This window comes from Phyllobates terribilis, unplaced genomic scaffold (assembly GCF_046119375.1).
Source record: "Phyllobates terribilis strain yellow unplaced genomic scaffold, ASM4611937v1 Scaffold_12__6_contigs__length_324123572, whole genome shotgun sequence".
Lineage (NCBI taxonomy): Eukaryota > Metazoa > Chordata > Amphibia > Anura > Dendrobatidae > Phyllobates > Phyllobates terribilis.
The window spans coordinates 279,205,481-279,228,877 of NW_027362772.1; the positions used below are offsets into that span (position 1 = coordinate 279,205,481).

Consider the following 23,397-nt stretch of genomic DNA (forward strand, 5'->3'; position numbering starts at 1 on the left):
AGCATAGACCACAGTGATGCATCATATCACTGCAATTCTGCATCAAGGCATTGGTTGTGGTTTGAAAGGGAGACACATCACGACTAAGAGCACTTGAAACCCGTAGATGTCCTAACTCTGCAATGCACAATGTTTTAGCCGTGCTATTTATCAGACCTTAGTTTTAACCACTATCTTGGACTTTGTATTTAACCACAAATAAAGAAGCTTTGTTTGTTCGTGAAGCCGGAACGTCCATTTTCTGCGTTGATGCATCCAGGCAAAGATGTCTCGTGCTCCGAACTACAAGGACATCTGATGAGGGTGAGCTGGATAACTTTCCTCCTGTTTGAAAAGGAATAGCCAAGTTGGATCCCTAGCCATCAATAAGTTATGCTCTTTGATAATAATAACCCTTTAAAATCAAGCTGCCTGAAACTAACATGCCCGGCAGAGCCACTGTTCTTGTAAATAATCCCAAAACCGCCTACTGACCGTTTTTACCTCCATATTTTACAACTGCCCAATGCATTCTGGCTGTTAAGTAACAAAAAGGTAAAGACAAGTCCCGGAAGTTTTTTAAGGAGTTCCCTAATAAACATGTATCATCTAGGAAATCTTAGCTGTCGAGACCCTCACTGATTCCTGGAACCAATGAATGGGGGGGGGGAGCGAGGACAAAATCCCATTTGTGAATAGAGCTGTAGTGAGCATGTGTGACAACCACTCCGAGTTAATGGAACAGTGGTCGCACATGCTCATTGCCTCTTCAATTGGGACCGCTATTCTTGTGATTGAGAGGGACACATTTATCATTTATCTTGTGGAATTGTTCATGGGACAACCCCTTTAATGCAAAAAAAAATGGACATGACACTGATTCATCAAAGTGTTTATGTTGGAAAACAGGTGTAGAACATCTTCAAAAGTTGCAAAATCTTTGCCCAATGGGAAGTTATGCACAAATTTTGTAATATTTGGGCAGCTCTACAAAAATGGCCAGAGTTGGAAAGGAGCCGGGGCAGGGCATGGCTACGCCCATCAGTCAAATTCATGACTTGGCGGTGTTTCTTATGTTAGAAATGTTACTCCAGTTCATGACTGGAGTAACATTTCTGGTGAGGTGCACCAGGGTGCACACCACAGATAAGATATGCCACCCTCAATAAATTTGGCACATCTTATCCCTGCATGTCCCTCATTAAGACTTACCCCAGGCTTAATGAATCAGCTCCTTAGGCTGGCCTTACACATCAAGTGGCTGTCGAATGAACGATGCTCCGGAGCACTCGTTCGGCCAAGCATTCCTATGTTCTCTATGAGAAATACATCGGCCGGTGGCTTATCTCAAGAAGAACATGTGATCGGCAGTCCGAAATCGGACATGCGCCATCAACATCTCCCCCGACCATCAGTCGTCTGCGCCTCTTTACATATTTTGAGAGCACCAATCCATATAGACAGGTTCATCTGACATTTGTGACGCTGAGTCACTTCTCCCAGTCAAGCTGTGAGACAAGGTAGTCACGAGTTCCAAGGTGAGATACCAGGAGGGCTCGTAGTACAGAGGGGTAAATCAAAGGTGTGGTAACGAAACAATCCAAGGTCAAATGCCAGGAGGGTATGACAAAACCAGCTAATACAACAATTGGATAGTCAGGGGTGAAATCCGGGGTCAGATACCAGGAGGGTACGTCAAAAGCAGAAGAGGAAATCCACAAGAATAGTCACGACAAATCTTAGGACCAGCAACAGTGGCAGAGGCAAGAGACACAGAGCTAAGCAACCACATCCAGCTAAGTAGAGTTCCAACTGACACCGACTTCAAGCAACTAGCTAGCTAAATACCTTGCAAATGATTGAAGGCTGGGAGACACCTGGGGGGGAAAGGTGACACGTGTCTTTCAATTTGGGAGATTGGATACTGATAGTACTTCTCTGGAAATACAGGACATATTGGGGCTAAGTGATTATGAGTTTTTTTGTTTAATATGACGTTTTATTACTTTATACACCCAAGAAAGTTTCATTTTTGAAATTAATGACTTGGGACAAATGATGTAAAAGGTTACGGGCTGAGTAACGATGACATAAATATGCCCCTTTCTATTTTCAGTAGCAGACCTGCAAAAATTTCTGTGATGTTCAGGATTTCCCTGTGAAAATGTAAAAATCTAAGTTGAGCCATATTTAATGAGGATTAACAAAACAGGGGTCCTCCCTGACTTTTGTCACCTTTTGACAGTTTTCCCATGGTTTTAGCCATAATAATAGTGTGCAGGATCCAAACAATATTCTCATATAGTAACATCAAATACAGCGAAATAATACACAGTGGACAGCGTGACCCTGGGAAAGCCGCCATATGTACCACTCCCTAAAGCCAGCCCTGGACAGGGAAAACAATGGTTTTCTCTGTCTCCTTCTCTTATCAGCATTAGCAGTGTATAAAGCAGTTTTTATAAAGATTAAATCCTGGTATTTAATGCATAAATTGTAGCAGGAAGCGATAAATACAGTGGAAAATTCATCTGCAGCCGTGAACCTGCTGTAATCCAGGATCTGCCCCTACTTCACACTTAGGTCACGGCCCCACTATCAGTATTCTGTCAGTATTTTTTCTCAGGAGTGGGAGCCAAAACCAGGAGTGGGTGATAAATACAGAATTGGTGACTTGTTTCTATTATACCTTTTCTCTGATTGTTCCACTCCTGATTTTGGCTCCCACTCCTGAGAAAAAATACTGACCAAATACTGATAATGGGGTCGTGGACCCTTTTGGCTTCAATAAATTATTCTTTGCTGCTTCCTCATTCAGTTTCTATCTAGCCAAAGCTCATCTCCTTTACAGAAGCCTGAAGATCCCAGACACGGTTCACAATGTAGTATCGTACAGTCTGGGTTGTTATACTACTAAGAAGCTTATTGCATAATTTGGAAAATCCCATTATTCATATTAGATATCATATACAGAAAAAAAGGAAGGAATCCCTCCTTTTAGAAATTTGGCACAATCCATTGTAACAGTAAGTCATACGGTGGCTTTTAATAACTTTTCTAGGAGCATTATATAAAGAGGATCATCCTCAGGTGTCTCCATTCATTCAGATCTACAAGATCCCAGATTACGGTAAGAGAAGCTCTGCTTACATTCATGGTTATAGAGAATGATCGGTTAGGCTCAGTTCACATGAGGGTTTTTTTAAGCCATTAGATGACCCGAACAACAAAATTATTGGACTCCTGCAACGGACCCCAATGACAATCTGATTTCCATCCTGATACAAGAGATTTTACCTGCTATAGCGTAACTTGCTACACTATTTTGAGTGGTATTTTTGCCCCTAACACACAAATGTGAACAGAGCTTTATCTGTAGTTTTATACAGAACTATAAGTTAGCAAACTATTTTAGATATTCACAGAGAGTTGTCACAATGTGTCATATTCTAAATGTAGAGATATTTTTTCTACTATTTTTTGTAACCTTTTCACTCATTCTTAGCAATGTAAGACCTCATTCACACATCCGATTTTTCCACGTACGAGGAAAAACAGACCGATTACTCTGATCAGAGTTTGATCAGTGTGGTCCGAGTGTCATCCGATTTTCTCAAACATAGAGAAATGAAAAAAAAATCTCCACCTTCTCCATTCTGAAAGTCCGTGAAAACCGGACTGAACTCGGATGTCATCCGAGTTCAGTCTGATTTTTTTAATAAACCCATTGACTTGCATGACAGATTTTGATCTGCCCCTCGGATCAAAATTGGACATGTCTCCGTGATTTTCCACAGACCACTCGGTCTGCGAAAAATCATGGACGTGCGGATGGTGCCACAGACTGTCACAGGTACGAGAGATATCCGTGAAAAACACAGATAGCACTCGTACATGAAAAATTGGACGTCTGAATGAGCCCTAAGACAGAGAAGGTGCTGTAAGTGGTACTAAAACATAGTCAACCCCTTAAAGGATAAGGGGCTTATTTAACTTTTATTAAAAAAAAAAAAAAGTTATTTAATAAGGGTTACATTAAACATTTTTGCTTCTACAGCCTCTAAGTATCTCAGTACATAGCAGATTACAGAATGAGCTACCAATGAATCAGTCAGTGAGCTCATTCTGGTAGCAGGGTCTTGTCTGCCAATCTCGGCTTTGGTTCCTTAGTTGGAAATGAATTCATGACGTAGCCGCAGTCAATCTTGGTGCATGTTCTAATATTTTAAGTCATACCCCTCTCCTCTAAGCCAAAACCCCTTTTAGGCTAAGCCTCGCCCCTAAAATAAACATAATAAATGTGGAGCAAGGTTTGTACTCCGGTTATTTGGAGCAAATTAAGGAAATGTTACCTTAAAATCTCCCCCAATGTTCTATACAGAGTAGAATTGTTGAGGACAAATATTATATATTGCCAACTTGCATTTTTTATTATTACACAACTACGGTACGGAGCAGATGTATGAGCTAATCCCTTCTGGGGAAATGTTTACCATCAAGAAAGCTAGAGATGACGAAACCTAAACTTGCTGACAAACTACTAATGTGTTAGCAGTTTGCATAAACTCAAAAAAAACTAAATCCCAACTAAAACAAAAAGTTTGGTATCGATAAAAAGGGTATTACTATTATTTGAATGGGTTGTCTCCTGAGAGCGATGTAAACTGCCAGTATGCAGGAACTAATGGGCACCCGCCAAAAGTTTTCCCAGGCGAAGATGCTTTTTCTAAATCGGCTTCGTTGTTGGTTTAGCAATTTCCTTTGCAGCGGTTCCATTCATCTTTTCTTTTTACTTAAACTATAACTAGCAGAATGAACATGCGACTTCTTTTAACACTTTCGCCATTTCCGAACCCTCAAGTGGGTAAAAGAAGCATTGAAAGATTTAAGATGTGCACAGCAATGTTGTTTTTACATAGCTGGGTAATAGGTTTATTTTTTTTTGCAGCGGTTTCGCAGCGCTTTTTCAGAAGGATTCCAGGATTTGTCTGAAAAAAACGTCGCATGCACATGTGCACACTGAGCTTTTCAAAAAGGAAAAATTTTCTAGTGGAAATCACTTCAGGAAACGCTCCTTCTTTGGGGAGATTTTGAAGGAGTTTTTCATTCCTTAAAGTGGTTTGAAGATCAGGAAACGCTCCTGACTCGCCCAGAGGGATGGGGACGACTCGGTACCCGGGCCTTTGCCTGGCCTTGAGGATGTCGCGGTGGTCGGCTCCCGGGCCCATACCCTGCGGTCAGCTTTTAAAAGGGGATTGTTTGTTAATTTTATGAAAGTTCGTGACGCCACCTGTGGTTTCTGGTGAGAATCACCAGCGCTGCGGCAGCCCACTGAGGCCGGTGATAAGGCAGCTCGATGGTATAGCTCCCCACAGGTGGAGCTAGGCCTCAGGGCAGCGTACGGAGAAGTTTCTGACCTGCCTGAAGCTAGGCCTAACTTTACCTCTGTCCTGCACCGGCTGACGTAGTGGTAGGGCCTTCTCTTGGAGTGCACGCTCCCAGCTTACGGGGCCTATGTGTCTCCTGGCTCTGTTACGTATCAGCTCTCTGGTGAGCCTGGGACCTGTAGTTCTCCAGGGATTCCGGTTATGCCTTACTGGGTCGTAGAGATCCCGGTAAGCTCGGACTCGGTGTCCGGTATATGTTTCGGGGTGAGCTGGGTAAGCTCCTCTGCCCCCACTGCTACTCACTTTCCACTCGCCTTCAGCCACGCTCGGGCCCTCACTAGGCTACTCACACTAACGGCAGCTTGCCGCTCTTCACCGCTCTTACAGGCGTCGGCACACCTTGGGCTCACTTACTTGAGCTACAACTGCGTCTGGACTGGACTACACTGCAGGCTGACCTCTCGCAGACTTGATTCTCTGTAGACTCCAGACTAGACTGAGCTCGACTCTGTATTCAGGTCTGTACTTGCTGAACTCTCCAGAGGAACTGCTCACTGCCTAGCTCCACCTTCCTTATTAATATCCTTAACGGGCTCCCTCTGCTGGTCTGAGGTGGAAGGTGGAGATGTGTGAATGTTTATGGGGGCCTCTTGTGGAGGATTCCATTAATGCACACTTCTAGGATCTGTGGTACCAAGCGCAGCTGGGCGCCACACTCCTTCTTTGAGGAGTTTTTGAAGGAGTTTTTCATTCCTTAAAGTGATTTGAAGATCAGGAAACGCTCCTTCTTTGAGGAGTTTTTGAAGGAGTTTTTCATTCCTTAAAGTGGTTTGAAGATCAGGAAACACTCCTTCTTTGAGGAGTTTTTGAAGGAGTTTTTCATTCCTTAAAGTGGTTTGAAGATCAGGAAACCCTCCTTTTTTGAGGAGTTTTTTAAGGAGTTTTTCATTCCTTAAAGTGGTTTGAAGAGTTTCGGAAGAATTGTTTTTTTGCTGCCTTTTCCTTAGTCACTACCTAAAGTATTTTAGAGCCGATTCCACCAGGATCCACTCCAAAAAAAGTGATATACACTTTTTTTTTCCATTGGTGTTTTTCCAAATTTGCAACGGAAAAAAAACCACTCAAAAGACAAAACATGTGAATGGTGTTTTTTGAGCGATTTTTCAGGCATTTTTGAAACAGGACCTGATCCAAAAAAAACCTGTTGCACATACCCTTTGAATACACTCACAAGGTGTGTTTTTTTTTACAAAATGCAAAAGTTTTCTCCCCCAAAATGCAAAAAAATGTACAGTGTTAATGTACCTTATGTCTTCAGTCATACAAGCTCCTTTTCAATAGTGAGGACACCTGTCTACACACATGGAGCAAGTAATCATAATTATATTGTTTTTTTTTTAGATTTTTGTGAAGATGGATAGAAGAAGGATGTCTCAAGGTAAGTTGCAATTTCTCTGTAGGATGAATCAGTCTCCTTCCCCCTCTGGCAGCTTTCACTATAGTCCCTCCTTACATTCCCCACTAAAGGTATCATCCGAGCTTTACTGCCATACTCCTGCAGAGACTCTGCACCATCATTTAAGCTATGGAGATTTTAGTAATGTTTTGGCAATTTGTGTATTTTTTTGCTTTTTTTTTTATTCCAGACCATGTTCCATGGGAACAACCAACATCACATGGTAACAATTTGATTTCAATTTTATTCCTTCTATTCCCATATTGAAATGAAATATATGTATAATTTAAGTTTCGAATATTGGAAACTTTTGGTATGTATCTGGTCTTCAGTATATGAACGTAAACGTCTCATGTAATGTGAACGGATCCTAAGCAGAGTATTGGTGTCTAGTCATTTTTTTGTGTAATTACAGATGTAGTAAACGCCTTCAAAGTGAGCGGTGGATTTCGGAGGTTTATAAAAAATGCCCTAAATGAATTGTTAATTGCCAAACCGGAAGAGTCCATCGCTATTTTTGCACCAGATGGGGATAGTAAAGGTACGAAAGGGGTGAATGTTGGGGTTGGGGTTGTGATGTACTTAGATACTGATGACATATTAGATAAGTGGGAATTTGGCACCACCATCAGCCTTCTGCACGTCCTGCGTTGAGCAGAAATAAGCTACAAAAGGACACAATCACATCCACAAAATGCTCAAGTTTCTGGGAATTCAGGATAAAAGTAAAACCTGTATATAGAAATATTATCATTGTACAGTATAACTATTCACAACAGGTGATGTCACAGCTCACCTCCTCCACCTCCTGTACAATGACTGATAACACCTCTATATACAGTAGCATATAACACAGGATCCATCATTCACAATAGGTGATATTACAGCTCACCTCCTCCTCCTCCTGTACAATGACTGATAACACCTCTATATACAGTAGATTATACAGGATCCACCATTTACAATAGGTGATGTTACAGCTAACCTCCTCCTCCTACTGTACAATGACTGATAACACCTCTATATACAGTAGATTATACAGGATCCACCATTCACAATAGGTGATGTTACAGCTCACCTCCTCCTCCTACTGTACAATGACTGATAACACCTCTATATACAGTAGATAACACAGGATCCACCATTCACAATAGGTGATGTCACAGCTCACCTCCTACTCCTTCGGTACGATGACTGATATCTACTGTATATAGAGGTGTTAACACAGAATCCACCATTCACAATAGGTGATGTCACAGCTCACCACCTCCTCCTCCTGTACAATGACTGATAACACCTCTATACACAGTAGATAACACAGGATCATTCACAATAGGTGATGTCACAGCTCACCTCCCCCCCCTCCTGTACAATGACTGATAACACCTCTATACACAGTAGATAACATAGGATCATTCACAATAGGTGATGTCACAGCTCACCTCCTCCTCCTGTACAGTGACTGATAACACCACTACATAGAGTAGATAACACAGGATCCACCATTCACAATAGGTGATGTCACAGCTCACCTCCTCCTGTACAATGACTGATATCACCTCTATATACAGTAGATAACACAGGAGCCACTATTCACAATAGGTGATATCACAGCTCACCTCCTCCTCCTCCTCCTGTATAATGACTGATAACACCTCTATATACATTAGATAACACAGGAGCCACTATTCACAGTAGGTGATGTCACAGCTCACCTCCTCCTCCTGTACAATGACTGATAACACCTCTATATACAGTAGATAACACAGGATCCACCATTCACAATAGGTGAAGTCACAGCTAACCTCCTCCTTCTGTACAATGACTGATAACACCTCTATATACAGTAGATAACACAGGATCCACCGTTCACAATAGGTGAAGTCACAGCTAACCTCCTCCTTCTGTACAATGACTGATAACACCTCTATATACAGTAGATTGCAGCTCACCTCCCATCTACAGGGGAAGGAGCCAATATGTTTAGATCCCGATGACTCCTGATGGATCTTATTGACATAAAATAGGTTTGTCGGGTTCCATTTTTTCCAGAAAGAATAGTGAAGAAGACTAAATAACCGAGGTAATCAATAAGCATTAGCAGGGGTGGATTAAGAGTAGCAAGGGCTTTGAGCAGTTTAGAAGGCGCGGGCCCCCCCACACACACACACCTGATGTATCACGTGACATGTCACATGATCCACTGTGATAGATCATGTGATAGTTCACGTGAAATTAATTTGGCACAATATTAATATATTAATTATAATATTTTTTTTTACATTAATTGTATGACTTAATATTGAGCACAATTAAGTATGCTGACATCCCCTATATACAGTATGAGACCATACACACAATATGAGCTGCCACAATCCTCCCATACACAGCAGGAGGCCGCACGTAGCCGTCTATGCACAGCGGGAGGCCGCACATAGCCATAAATACACAGCGGGAGGCCGCACGGTGCCATCTATACACAGCAGGAGGCCGCACGCAGCCATCTATACACAGCAGGAGGCCGCACGGTGCCATCTATACACAGCGGGAGGTCGCACGTAGCCATATATACACAGCGGGAGGCCACACGGTGCCATCTATACACAGCGGGAGGTCGCACGTAGCCATCTATACACAGCGGGAGGTCGCACGTAGCCATCTATACACAGCGGGAGGTCGCACATAGCCATCTATACACAGCGGGAGGTCGCACGTAGCCATCTATACACAGCGGGAGGCCGCACGTAGCCATCTATACACAGCGGGAGGCTGCACGGTGCCATCAATACACAGCGGAAGGGCGCACGGCGCCCTCCCAGAGACAGCGGGAGGCCGCACGCAGTCACGCACACACACAAACATATACAGACATATACATACACGCATAAACACATTTGAAACACACAAATACATATAAACAGACATCACACAATGATATCTGCCTGCACACATACACACATACACACTCTCACACACACTCTCACACACACACTCACACACACACAAGTAGCAGTGCAGGGTGCGCACTGCGTGACGTCACACTAGCAGACACGGCCGCGCACAGGGCCGTGTCTCCTAGCTGTGATGCGGCCGGGCCAGCACACAGGGAAGTTAACAGGTGCAGTGCTGGCCCGGCCGAAAAAGAAGCAGCGTCCATGCGCCGCTGCTGGGGGAGTGGTCCAGGGGCCCCCCGCCTCTGACTGCCGGTATGTGCCACGGCACCGCACATTTTATAATGAGGGCAATCTGGCCATTGACCCCCCAGAGCCTCGGACCCCCTGGAGCCCCGGGCGGTAGCCCAGATTGCCCTCATTATAATCCGCCTATGGGCATTAGGAACAATACGATATAGAGAAAATGTGAACGCAGTCTTACTGGAAAAATGTTGTGAAGTCTGTTAACATCATGTTTCCGTTTTAGTGGAGCAGGGCAGATTTTACATACACAAATACAGAAAGGATGGTGAAAATATTAGTGGATTGCCGGTGATCATCAGCTGCAAAATAGCAAATAGAAATTACATCTTGGAAGCAAATAACGCAGAAAGCGACACAGTGAAAGTTACGGTGAGAGCTGAGCACACGTGTTACTTCATTCTCATTTCACATCACTATGTTTCAGGATCTGGAGCTGGTGAGGGCTTGTTTTTTGCGCCCCAAACCGATGTTATTATTGACATCAGTTTGGGGTAGATATAATGTTTTGATCATCTCTTATTACAATTTATGGGTTGCTGCGGCGGCCAGAAAAACGCAATTTGGGCATTTTTTGATCTTTTTTCCCATTACATCGTTTACTGATCGGATCAATTTGTTTGATATTTTGAGAGATGCAAAATTATATTTTGAGAGATATTTTGAGAGATGCTTTTACGAATGCAGCAAATATTTGTATTTTTTTATTTTATTTTATTTATTTTTTATGAAGGAAAAGGTGTGTTAATTCAACTTTTATATTATTATTTTTTTTTCATATTTTTTAAAACATTTTTTTTCTTTTCATAGTATTTCTTAGTCCCCCTGGGGAACTTGAACCTTGCACTAAATGCAGCAATACCACAGCATTGTTGTATATATTAAAAATCACTGGCTAGCTTTCACAGGAAAACAGTCATGAGAGGCACAGGGGTCTTCAGCAGACCCCTGGCTTTCATGGCAACCCATTGTAGTACCGCGATTACATCATGGGCACATAAAACAATGCGCCCCCCTTGGTGGCACGCTGTCATTGCTGCTGTCACAGATTGAAAGCAGCATTTGACAGGTTAACAGCCACATAGCTGTTATAGGTAGATGATGGCTGAATAAAGCAGCCATCATCTGCCGGCAAAGATGCAGGCTAGGATAGATAGTCAGGGAGATGGCATATGACGTACCCTGTATGTCATATGTCATTAAGGGGTTAAATAAATTGTGGAAGCGGTCAAGACCTGGGGTAGGAAGTGTCTGCGCGAATTTCTGCTTTGCTGATCTTTGTTGGGGCTTTTTCCAGTACAGCGGATATGCAATAATCAATTTTGCAATTTTTATCAGAATTCTACTTCACTTAAAGGGAACCGGTCAGCAGGTTTTTATACCCCCAAAAATAATGTCTTCATAGTAAAGTACCGGTAATGATGATGACTTTCATACCCTTTGTGAAGACACGAGGGTCAGTGGGTGTTCTCGTCCTGTGGCCCGGCTGTCTTTAGAAAGAGTTTACAGCCATTCAGCAATTTACAAACATCAATTCAAGAGTCAACGTTCAGACAACAGTCAATGTTTCTTGACCCACCGAAGAAAAACACATCAAATCAAGAGTCAAAGTTCAGACGAACAATAGTCTATGTCTCTTGGCCTACTGAAAATATATGCATGGCATAACTAAGATTAAATGCTGTGTCGTCACACCTTTATATTACAATTCTGTGTCTCCTTTGTTTTGTAATCCTTCAGCGACTTCTTATACAAAGTAGCTCGCAAGTGCAGGGAGCTAGGTCTGCACTTACAGCTCTCCGGCCTCTTTCTCCTCCTGGCACCAGCCTCCAATCAGTGATTGACAGGTCACTCTTATTTGTGACCTGCTCCCCCCTGCCAACATCTCATCGGGTGGCACAGTAACGTCCCAATGATGTTGCAAGAGCTGGAAAATCCATCTGCGCATGCACCGTCGCCAGAAATGATGGCGCCTGCGCGAGATCTCAGGCGGAGAAGCAGGTCACAGAGACTGAGATCCCACGCAAGCACCATTATTACCAGGGGCGGCGCACGTGCAGATGTATATTCCGGCTCTCTAACCATCATCAGGATGTTACTGAACATGTGCTGCCCATGGAGTGACGGTGTCTGTGCTAGATCTTGGCCGCCGAAGGATGTCGAACTGAAGAGTGACCTGTCAATCACCAGGAGGAGGCCGGCGCAGGGAGGAGGAAGAGGCTGGAGAAGCAGGACCAAGTCCCTCCACGGGTGATCTCATTTGCATAAGATTTTGCCGATGGATTATAAGAGAACGGAGACTCGGATTTGTAATATAAAGGTTTAGAAGTAATCATAATTACAGGTAATTTATTGTGATGACGTTACTTGCTGACAGATTCCCTTTAATTAATAATAATAATCTTTTTATTTATATAGCACCAACATATTCCGCAGCGCTTTACAATTCAGACAATTTACAGACATTATTATCGAATTAATTACATTAATTTTCTCAATCATCCAGCCGTATTTAATATTATAAATCTTGCCACTTTGCGTCTTTATTTATGACGATTACTGATTTAGTAATTTTTTAATAACAGGAGGGTCAATTGCCACAAGAAATCCCATCAGACTCCAGCGGATTGGTTTTCTACATGCAGGAATTTTCAGAAGGGCATCGAAATATGTGTTTTGAGTCATCATTAAAGAAAGGATGTTACCTGGCATGGAACAAAGAAAAGAAGTTGATACTTAAGCGCCGAGTTCCTTCTGATGAAACCATAAGTTTTTCACTTGTTTAAAAAAAAAAATCTTAACGTCAATGCAAATAAAGGTGAAAATGTCGCTAAACAAATTAAATAAAATACCCCCTTCATCTCCTGAAAATCAACATGCCCCCTTCTTTGCCTGACGTGATTTTAACCCTTTGCCGTCTTCATCCATCATGGAAGAGAACGGCGTTGCGCGGACCAGTCTCTGATCAAAAGTGTTTATACCTTCAATATCGATGGAGTCTACGGTCAACCTGAGCTGATCTCCGTCTGTCCACAAATTTATTTTATTGATCCGGTTAAAAATATCTAAATCTAAGAAAATGTTACATGAAAGAAAAAATATGAAGATAATGCAGAAATAATATTCTGTTTTAATTGATAACAGGAATTAGTAAAATGAGGACGGTGATAGGCGTCCAGTGATGCAGTGGTAGAGCCGTTCTTTAGAGAAATCATGCTGGCCGGTCCCTCTCCGGGTCTGCTTGACGTCCCTCTGGCCGGGTACATCATATCAAGCCACATTTTGTGCATGCACGGTGGACTTTTGTCCGCTTTTCCCTAGTTGCAGCCAGGAGTTATTGAATAGAGCGGTTTGTATGGGGATAAGAACTAACAGGCAAGTAGTTGCTAAATACCTGCCTGTTCTGCACGAGGACGATCTCTGCTGGCACAGCCGACCATTCCCTTTCTTTACTTCATCCTCGTCAACAGAGCCGCTCTTCCTCTTCCGGTTTGCTCTGTCGATGGAGACGTCATGCTGTTTGACAGCTGGATGTAACGCTGGTGGGTGTGGACCCACTGAGCCACGGACTGGGCTTACCCTGGAGGGGCATGACTAAGTGACTACAAGGCATTCACTAGAGCCTCTGATGGTGAGGATAGGCTTGGTAGTCTGCAGGTACTACTCCATGGGCAGCAGCTGATCGGAGGGTCAGAGACATGGGTACGAGGTACAGGTGGACGGAGGCAAAGACGTGGTCAGACAATCTGAGGGTCAGGGCAGGCAGCACGGGTTCAATATACAAAGCATGGTCAGGAGTGGAGAAGTCAGGATAAATGGGTAGGCAAGCCACGTCAGAAAACAGGAGAGACAATATAAGAAAGCACCTTACAGAAATCTAGATAGAAACTGAACTAGAATCTTAGATCAGGCAAGGAGTGGTGGGAAGAGCTGCCTAATAGATCCCCTGATGCTTGGTGATAGGCCAGAGGATCTTACCTCTGCAGGACACGTTGGGGTTAAATACCTGCAGAAAGTGACTGCGCCTCCCTGTAGTCAGGTGGAGACTTACCAACAGCAGGAAGATGCAGCAGTGTTGGAAATGCTGTACAAGAGGCAGCTCAGTGAGACAGGCCATGACTGGGGAAAGCAGAGCGGTAACCGCAGTGAGTAGGGTGGAGCTTTTCCACCTGTGCGAGTCACTGGCATGACACTGGATCCCCGCAGTTAGGCAGCAGGGAGCTGGCTGTCAGTAAGCATGACATCGGCAGAGACGTTCCATCAACAGAGGAGAGGGAAGAGAAGACTCTGCTCTGTCAACATGACGTCAGCGGAAGGCACTGAATCACCAGCATGAGCAGCGTCAGGCAGAACAGGCAGGTAGCTAGCAAGTACCTGCCTCTTCTTAGCCCTATACGCAAAAATAACAGTTTCGGATAACCCCTTTCACTTTATGCACTTGATAAATCAGTTTAAAAATGGTACAGAAGAGATAAAGGTTACAGACTTTGCAAATACTCCGTTTTTCAATAGACAAGTTATAAAGTTGCAAAGGAAGGATTGCAGCAATTTACCTTTACTTTGCCATGTATCATTTCTGCACCACAGTGATGTTTCTGCTCCATTATAGGAGAGAAGGAATATAATCCAGGGTCTCTAGCAGAAGGTTGTCTGAAGAAAGGGGTCGTAGTGCTATTGTGCTCTCGCTCACATATCCTTCATCGTCAGGACCCAGATTTGTTTTTACTGATTAACATAGAAGAATGAGTGTGAAAAGAGAGCCAACATAATTACTTAGTCTTCCAAGCCATCATTTAGCAGGTTTCATGTACACAGTGAATAAAAAGCAATTTTGACGCCCAGCCATAAACTGGGCTGAAACTTGGCCGTTCTGCACTGTTTTCACGCCATTCCTGCGTAACCTTGGCTGTCACTTAGCAAAATGATGCAACAGTAATTTAACCCTTATAAGAATCTTAGGATATATGGCTTCTTATGATTATGTTACCAAGTGTATTGATATCACATATTTACAATAGATAATACAGGATCCACCATTCACAATAGGTGATGTCACAGCTCACCTCCTCCTCCTCCAGTACAGTGACTGATAACACCTCTATATACAGTAGAGAACACAGGATCAACCATTCACAATAGGCAATGTCACAGCTCACCTCCTCCTCCTGTACAATGACAGATAACACAGGATCCACCATGCACAATAGGTGATGTCACAGCTCACCTCCTCCTCCTGTACAATGTCTGATAACACCAATGTACTAATAACTGATAATAATCTGTTGTGTGTGCAATTGACGAATATTACTATTCTCCATCTCCTCCTGTACAATGACTGATAACACCTCTATATACAGTAGGTAACACAGGATCCACCATTCACAATAGGTGATGTCACAGCTTACCTCCTCCTCCTGTACAATGACTGATAACGCCTCTATATACAGTAGATAACACAGGATCCACCATTCACAATAGGTGATGTCACAGCTCACCTCCTCCTCCTGTACAATGACTGATAACACCTCTATATACAGTAGATAGCACAGGATCCACCATTCACAATAGGTGATGTCACAGCTCACCTCCTCCACCTCCTGTACAATGACTGATAACACCTCTATATACGGTAGGTAACACAGGATCCATCATTCACAATAGGTGATGTCACAGCTTACCTCCTCCTCCTGTACAATGACTGATAACACCTCTATATACAGTAGATAACACAGGATCCACCATTCACAATAGGTGATATCACAGCTCACCTCCTCCTCCTGTACAATGACTGATAACACTAATGTACTAATAACTGATAATAATCTGTTGTGTGTGCAATTGACGAATATTACTATTCTCCATCTCTAATTTTAATTTCCTTCTGAGCTAGTGGGGGGAGACTAGCTGATATGATGTCTGCCATACACAGCACACACAGATAAGAGGGATTCCTGCTCTCCTGTCTCTGTGTAGAACATGTTCAGAAGTAGTAGAATCATTATGTAGCAGTGCTGAGCAGTGTAGCTGTGAATCCAGCTGTCAAGCTGCAGCACTGCCTGTCTGTGTCTGCTTGGTAACTCACCCTCCACCATCCATAGCATTTAATTGGAGCTGTAAGCTGATTTTTCAGTGACCTCCTGGTTGGTGTCTATCTGTGCTGTAAGCCACCTGACAGCATGCAAACTATATGGGGACAGAACGATCGTAGTAACAATTGCTTTGTCCTTATACACTTCTGTAGGCCATTAAATAAGCGCTGACTGACTAGCACATGGTTGATGGCTGCTTGTTTGTGGCAGAAATCGGCCGGGTACTTGAGCGTTTAGTTAATTCCTGGGAAGAGATGTAGCAACTTTCCTGCATTGGACTTTCACCAACTTCTCTAGAGCCTTGCTGCCATCTAGTGGTCTAATTGCAGTACTACACTCCCCCAATTATGTCTATGGATTTTGTGTACTGGAACTTAAGGGACTGAAGCTGAGCCCTGATAACAGCCCATAGAATTATCCTCTTCCATCCTCTGTACAGCGGCACAATGCAGTCAGGGGGTAACGTCCTCCTAGAATAAACCAAACCCAGACTCCTCCATCAGACGCAGATAGAGAAGTGCGATCAGTCACTGCACAGAACACGTCTCCTCCAGAGTCCAGTGGTGGCGGCTTTACACCACTCCAACCGACCCTCAGCGTTGTGCTTGGTGACGTACGACTGCAAGCAGCTGCTCGGACATGAAGCTCCCTGCGGGGGCTCAGTGTTTGTGCCGATACCAGAGGTCTGGACTCTGCAGTTATGGGGTCAGCAGAGCGGTGGTGACTTTTCTGACCTCTGCTCCTCAGCACTCGGCCCCCCGCTCTGTAATGTTACGGGGTCTCCACTTCGTGGCTGAGTCACTGCGGTTCCTTCCACTTCTCAGTAATATCACTCACAGGTGATGGGGAAGATTCAGGAGGAAGAAATGTCACGGACGGACTTGTTACCCCGGTGGCTCCTATTACAGGACCGCGCTGGTATCAGTGATCTCTGCACCACCGTCTGATCTGTCACATGTTAGTAAAGGAAACAGCATGGCGGGGGGATGGAAGTTATACACCGGGGGCGAGAGGGGTCGGAGGTTATACACCAGGGGGCAACAGGACTGAAAGCGAATCCAGAATGCAATGAATAAGATGGGTGTCCCAATACTTTCATGGATATCTGCTGGCATTAATGACCAATCAATTCCTCTTTGTTTTCACATTTCTGCACTCTTTATTATCAGAATTTATAACAAGAGCAAAAAAAAAAAAAGTTATTTTCATGACTTAATGTACTTAGCGCTCCCTATATAAGGGGCATCTCCCACGCTCCAGTATCTTCCATGTGCAGTTTACTCAGTATTTATCGGTCGGCTCTTGGTTCTCCAGTTACATAATTATCACCTCCACAATGTGCAGAGTCCAGGGAATAAACTATATTAGAATATCGTATTTTTTCAGGTTTGTAAAAAGTCCAACACTTCATATAGGAAGGCGCCTTCTGCCCATGTCCATCAGTATTACTTAAATACAACAAACAAAACACAAAGTCCCTGGTGTAAGACCATAATATACGATTAGACATGATACTTTAGGGTATGTTCCCACAGGGCGTGTACACCGAGTGGTGGAAGGCAAAGTGCGAAAATTCCACACACAAAAAAAAAAAAATCAGCTCTGTGTGAACATACCCTTAAAGGGAATCAGTCAGTGTTTTTTTTGTTAGGTAATTGAGACCAGCATGATGTAGGGGCAGAGACTCTGATTCCAGTGATGTGTCACTTGGGCTGTGTTTTGCTGTTTCATTAAAATCAGTGTTTTATCAGCAGGAGATTATCACTATAGGACTAGGTGTCTCGTGCCTCCTAGTCCAGCCACGTCCCCACCACCGATTGGCTGCTTTCTGTGTACACTCAGCATAAGCAGAAATCAGCCAATCAGGTGTGTGGGCGGGGTTATACAGGGCTCAGCATTCAGAGCTCTGCTAGATCTGCTGCAGAGAAAACAGTAGTTTTTGTAGAAAGGACAAGTAGCTTTTTTGTTGGTTTTAGTAAAATTGGTGGGAAAAGAAAAGCAGCTTGTATGAATGCCTCCCATGTGTCCAGATCTCCACTGTAGCCAATTACTGTTACGCTATGCGGATCTGAGCGCTGTCTTGTGTCCGTGGACAGATTTTCATTCACTATATTTTTTTTTACTGGATGGCTTCACTCACAAATCTTGAAAATCTTGTGGAATTGATACAGAGGTTAGAGGACATCTGTAAATTGTATAATACATTTTCATTATATAAAACATATGTAGTTGCTGAAACCAGAACACGTTAAAAAAGGAAAGAAAAATCAGAAAATGACCCATTTTTTAAAATCATGTTTCATATTAAACATATATATATAATTTTTAAATTACAAAAAGGAAAAAAATTACATTATATAAGAAAAAAAAATAGAAATCTTGCAATTTTCACACTGGCCACTAGGTTTAATACTAGACTTACACTTCCTGTTCTTCACAAAAGACTTTCCATCAGTTTCTTTATCATCACAGACAGAATTACTATGACTGATAACACTTCTATATACAGTAGCTAACACAGGATCCACCATTCACAATAGGTGATGTCACAGCTCACCTCCTCCTCCTCCTATACAATGACTGATAACACCTCTATATACAGTAGATAACACAGGATCCACCATAAAGAATAGGTGATGTCACAGCTCACCCCCTCCTCCTTCCTTCACCATGACCTTTCCCCAGATTTGAGCATGCTCAAATAACGATTCTACACAAACAAATAGGGCCTGCGTCTTTCTATTGCTGCTTATGTCCATGTGAAAAAAAAGAGAATAGGAGTTTGATGTGAGGTCTAGTAGCCAGTGAGAAAATTGCAAGATTTTGTTTTTCCTATTTTAAATATAGAAAGGGATTGGAAAAATAAATAAAAATATCCAGAATAAAAATATATATATATATATATATATATATTTAACATAAAAAACTGATTTGAACAATAGATAATTTTCCAATGACACCTTCTCTAAGAAATGAAACTAGTATGGCAGTACGGGTAATCTTCACATGTAATGTCTGGAGACTAGTAATAGTGTAATAATACAGACATTTAGTAATACGTTCCTGCTATGTCCTTCTATTAGGTCCAGGAGTAATCAAAAAAAAGTGCAGAACTGCGAGCTGAAGATATAAATTAAATCCTTCTATAAATTGTCCGCCGTTTCCCAAAAGTATTTTCTGATGTCTCACGAGCAACTCTATTAATACGACCGTGTTATGGAGATGAGCCTCATGGGTGATGATCTACGGTTTTCTTCATGTCCGTAAATGCCATATTGCACGCAGTGTTATGACGAGGTCAGTACCGGACCGATAACGTTTCTTGCATGAAATGTAGATGGACTGCACGATTTCACATTAATATTAAACGTTAAAGGGGTTTTCCACTTTAGAAAATCCATTTTCCCAATAGGGACTTCTGAGTTAATAGAGGGCCAGAGAGGAGATTTGTTAAAAAAGAGAGTCTCCTTCCCTGGAGGACCCCATGTAATGCCTAATTATGCCTGCGGGGGAGCTGCAGGGAGATTAAATGCTTATACAGGTTTCGAGGGAATCCACTAATTGTCAAAAGGATTGAGGATTTCTAAAAATTGGAGAACCCCTTTAATTATTGCAAATTAGATTTCCAGGAGTAAGTCCCAAGTGTTTGTAGTAGTATCTTAATCTGAAATGCTAGGCGACGCTTTTTCTTTCGTGAACAGAGGAATTGGAGGATTTAGGAGACTGAATTTGGAAAGGCCAAATTACTTGCTTGGCGCAGCACTCGGCCAATACCCTGCGGTACTCAGAAATGAGCGCTACTGATAACTCAGAGTCATCCCCTCCTCCTTCCTCCGGATTAGTCTTTCCGCGTTCTTGCAGGTAGTTAGGGGAGGATTCTTGAAGTGCGTCTCAATCAGATTTCTTAGGCAGGCGTCCCATCTTGGTCTGGATGTTCCGCAGCAGAAAGAAGACAATGGTCACCGCTAAGCAGGTCATCTCCGCCGCCCAGAAAGCTGTGTCCCAGCCGTAATATTTGGCGACTGTGCTGAAAGGCAGTCCGGCCAGAAATCCTCCGACTGCGAAGAAAAATACAGTTGTATAAAAATTAGATATTCTCCATCTACATTAGTTCTTCTTCTTGAGGAGGTCTACAGAGCATTGAAGCCCAAGGGAAGCTTCTAACGGAGAAACCGAGACTTTATGAGCAAATCCTTCATGTGATTTCCCCTTCCTGACCAGTAGAATTTTCTGATTGGGAGCCTGCAGAGTTGTGAATGCAGGACCAGCAATAAGTAGAGGGTTAAAAGGAGTATTTCCATCTCCAAGATATCATCACAATATGTAGAAGGTGTAATAATATTATTATTATTATTATTATTATTATTATTATTATTATTAATACAGTGCATTGTGAAAGTATTTGGCCCCTTGAACTTTTCTACCTTTTGCCACATTTCTGGCTTCAAACATAAAGATATAAAATTCTAATTTTTTTGGGAAGAATCAACAACAAGTGGGACACAATCGTGAAGTGGAATGAAATTTATTGGATATTTTAAACTTTTTTAACAAATTAAAAACTGAAAAGTGGGGCGTGCAGTATTATTCAGCCCCTTTTCTTTCAGTGCAGAAGTTCAGTGAGGATCTCTGAATGATCCAATGTTGTCCTAAATGACTGGTAACGATAACTAGAATCCACCTGTGTGTAATCAAGTCTCCGTATAAATGCACCTACTCTGTGATAGTCTCAGGGTTCTGTTTCAAGTGCAGAGAGCATCATGAAGACCAAGGAACACACCAGGCAGGTCCGAGATACTGTTGTGGCAAAGTTTAACCCCTTAACCCCCGAGGGTGGTTTGCACGTTAATGACCAGGCCAATTTTTACAATTCTGACCACTGTCACTTTATGAAGTAATTACTCTGGAATGCTTCAACGGATCCCCCTGATTCTGAGATTGTTTTTTCGTGACATATTGTACTTCATGATTGTGGTAAAATTTCTTCGATATCACTTGCGTTTATTTGTGAAAAAAAACGGAAATTTGGCGAAAATTTTGAAAATTTAGCAATTTTCAAAATTTGAATTTTTATGCCCTTAAATCAGAGAGATATGTCACACAAAATAGTTAATAAATAACATTTCCCACATGTCTACTTTACATCAGCACAATTTTGGAACCAAAATTTTTTGTTAGGGAGCTAAAAGGGTTAAAAGTTGACCAGCGATTTCTCATTTTTCCAACAAAATTTACAAAACCATTTTTTTAGGGACCACATCACATTTGAAGTCACTTTGAGAGGTCTTTATGACAGAAAATACCCAAAAGTGACACCATTCTAAAAACTGCACCCCTCAAGGTGCTCAAAACCACATTCAATAACTTTATTAACCCTTCAGGTGCTTCACAGGAATTTTTGGAATGTGGAAGAAAAAAATGAACATTTAACTTTTTTCACAAAAATGTTACTTTAGACCTAATTTTTTTTATTTTCACAGGGGTAACAGGAAAAAATGGACCCCAAAATTTGTTGTGCAATTTACCCTGGGCACGCAGATACCCCATATGTGGGGAAAAACCACGGTTTGGGCGCACGGCAGGGCTCGGAAGGGAAGGAGCGCCATTTGACTTTTTGATTGTAAAATTTGCTTGAATAATTAGCAGACGCCATGTTGCGTTTGTAGAGCCCCTGATGTGCCTAAACAGTGGAAACCCCCCACAAGTGACCCCATTTTGGAAACTAGACCCCCCAAGGCACCTATCTAGATGCATAGTGAGCACTTGGAACCCCTAGGTGCTTCACAAATTGATTCGTAAAAATGAAAAAGTATTTTTTTTTTCCACTTTTTCATTTTTACGAATCAATTTGTGAAGCCCTGCGGGTTCCAAGTGCTCACTATGCATCTAGATAGGTGCCTTGGGGGGTCTAGTTTCCAAAATGGGGTCACTTGTGGGGGAGCTCCAATGTTTAGGCACACAGGGGCTCTACAAACGCAACATGGTGCCCCCTTTGATAACCAGCAAGAACGGCATCTGGTAGAGAACCAAACTGCTTTAATAATGATTAAGGCTGTCCTCAAATCTATGCCCTTGGTCATGGCCCCTTTTAATAACAAAGACTTACCCCAACCGTGCAGAATATCTCACCAAAATCCCTCTTTACATAAAAGCTCCTTTCATTTTATGAGTTAAAGGGGTATTCCCATCCCAATATGTAGTAGGTATAATAATATTAGCAAATACCTCCAATTATAAATGCTGTATAGTTCTTCTGATACGCTATATCGCTTCTTATCCCTTATGAAGCTTAGGTATCCATAGTTATGACCACTAACAAGTAACTGTCACTTTATGAGTGGTCGTAACCATGGTTACTTAAGCTACTGCAATGCTCTGCACATAGGGTAAGAGGCATAGCGAATCAGAAGAACTACATTACATTTCTAATTGGAGGTATTTGATGATATTATTATTAGAACACTGACAACATATTGGGATAGGATCTTGGAGATGGGAATACCCTTTTAATGAAATGGAAAAATATAATAAAAACAGAGTAAGATTTTATCTTACACTCTAATGGTATATGAACAGTGACCCTGTTGTACTTACTGTTAGCGGACAGCGCCACAATTGCATGGGAAGTGCCGCAGAAATTGGAAGGGGCGCTTTCATTAGCGATAACTCCAAACAGAGCAATGGGGCCATAAGAGGAAAAACCAAAGATGGCTCCGAGAATCAGGATCCACACCTAAGAATATCATACAAAGGCGATGAAACGATGGAAGAGTTAATATTTATGCGATTAGTGACATAAATCCACAGATCACATCTTCGATTGAGAAGACAAAACATATAAAGTGACGAGACTCTTGAGACCGCGACCCCCATATCTCTGGGGTGTACTGTCCTCTGCGTCAGGCCAAGTAATAGACTGATGGGGAATAATAGAGTGTAAGACGTTTCACAAACATGAAGACGCTCACACACAGGGGACATTACTTGTGGCAAAATCTGCATATGTGCTACATAATTTTTCCCAATATCTTCAACGGTCTGGTTTCTACATCCTCTATGTATCACTGTACATAGATTTGTGGTACCTAGAGTTGGTGCAAATCGATTCACATGTGTCATTCCGTCTGCCACGACTGTGCAAGAGCGGAAGTACAGCCTCTTACCTGCTCTTCTTTTGATCATCATCGCTGCGGCATGACGTAACACAGACTGATCAAAATCGTGGCCAAAGGAATGGGACGTGTGCATCAATTTGTACCAAAGTTTACTGGTAACTCATTCTGCAGTCTCCT

The 23,397-nt window shown here is 42.5% G+C and overlaps 2 protein-coding genes and 1 long non-coding RNA gene across 8 annotated transcripts in view; 1 reads left to right on the forward strand and 2 right to left on the reverse strand.

Moving 5' to 3' along the window:
- LOC141172618 (uncharacterized) overlaps nt 1-14,830 on the reverse strand; it is a 126,909-nt gene extending 112,079 nt beyond the window's left edge. Inside the window, exon 1 of the long non-coding RNA XR_012252498.1 lies at nt 14,570-14,830. This is a non-coding gene — a long non-coding RNA (uncharacterized lncRNA). The remainder of the gene's footprint in view (nt 1-14,569) is intronic.
- Nucleotides 204-12,879, forward strand: LOC141172617 (interleukin-18-like). Of its 4 annotated transcripts, none has more exons than XM_073657019.1 (6): nt 210-303; nt 6,768-6,804; nt 7,013-7,045; nt 7,238-7,363; nt 10,243-10,388; nt 12,602-12,879. In XM_073657019.1, the coding sequence occupies exons 1-6, from the start codon at nt 250-252 to the stop codon at nt 12,800-12,802; spliced, it is 597 nt and encodes a 198-aa protein (XP_073513120.1). In that variant the 5' UTR covers nt 210-249; the 3' UTR covers nt 12,803-12,879. The 4 variants fall into 4 exon arrangements, with proteins under 4 accessions (XP_073513121.1, XP_073513120.1, XP_073513123.1 ...); XM_073657022.1 differs by lacking the exon at nt 210-303 and adding an exon at nt 2,806-3,109; XM_073657020.1 differs by lacking the exon at nt 7,013-7,045 and having other exon boundaries at nt 204-303.
- Nucleotides 14,831-17,240: 2,410 nt separating the features above from the next.
- The window catches only part of SLC37A4 (solute carrier family 37 member 4), a 44,435-nt gene continuing 38,278 nt past the window's right edge, over nt 17,241-23,397 (reverse strand). For all 3 annotated transcript variants that reach the window (XM_073657026.1, XM_073657024.1, XM_073657025.1), the window contains 2 exons: nt 22,700-22,838; nt 17,241-20,163 (listed from right to left, as the gene is read on the reverse strand). In XM_073657026.1, coding sequence (XP_073513127.1) covers nt 19,997-20,163; nt 22,700-22,838 — 306 coding nt within the window. In that variant the 3' untranslated portion in view covers nt 17,241-19,996. The remainder of the gene's footprint in view (nt 20,164-22,699; nt 22,839-23,397) is intronic.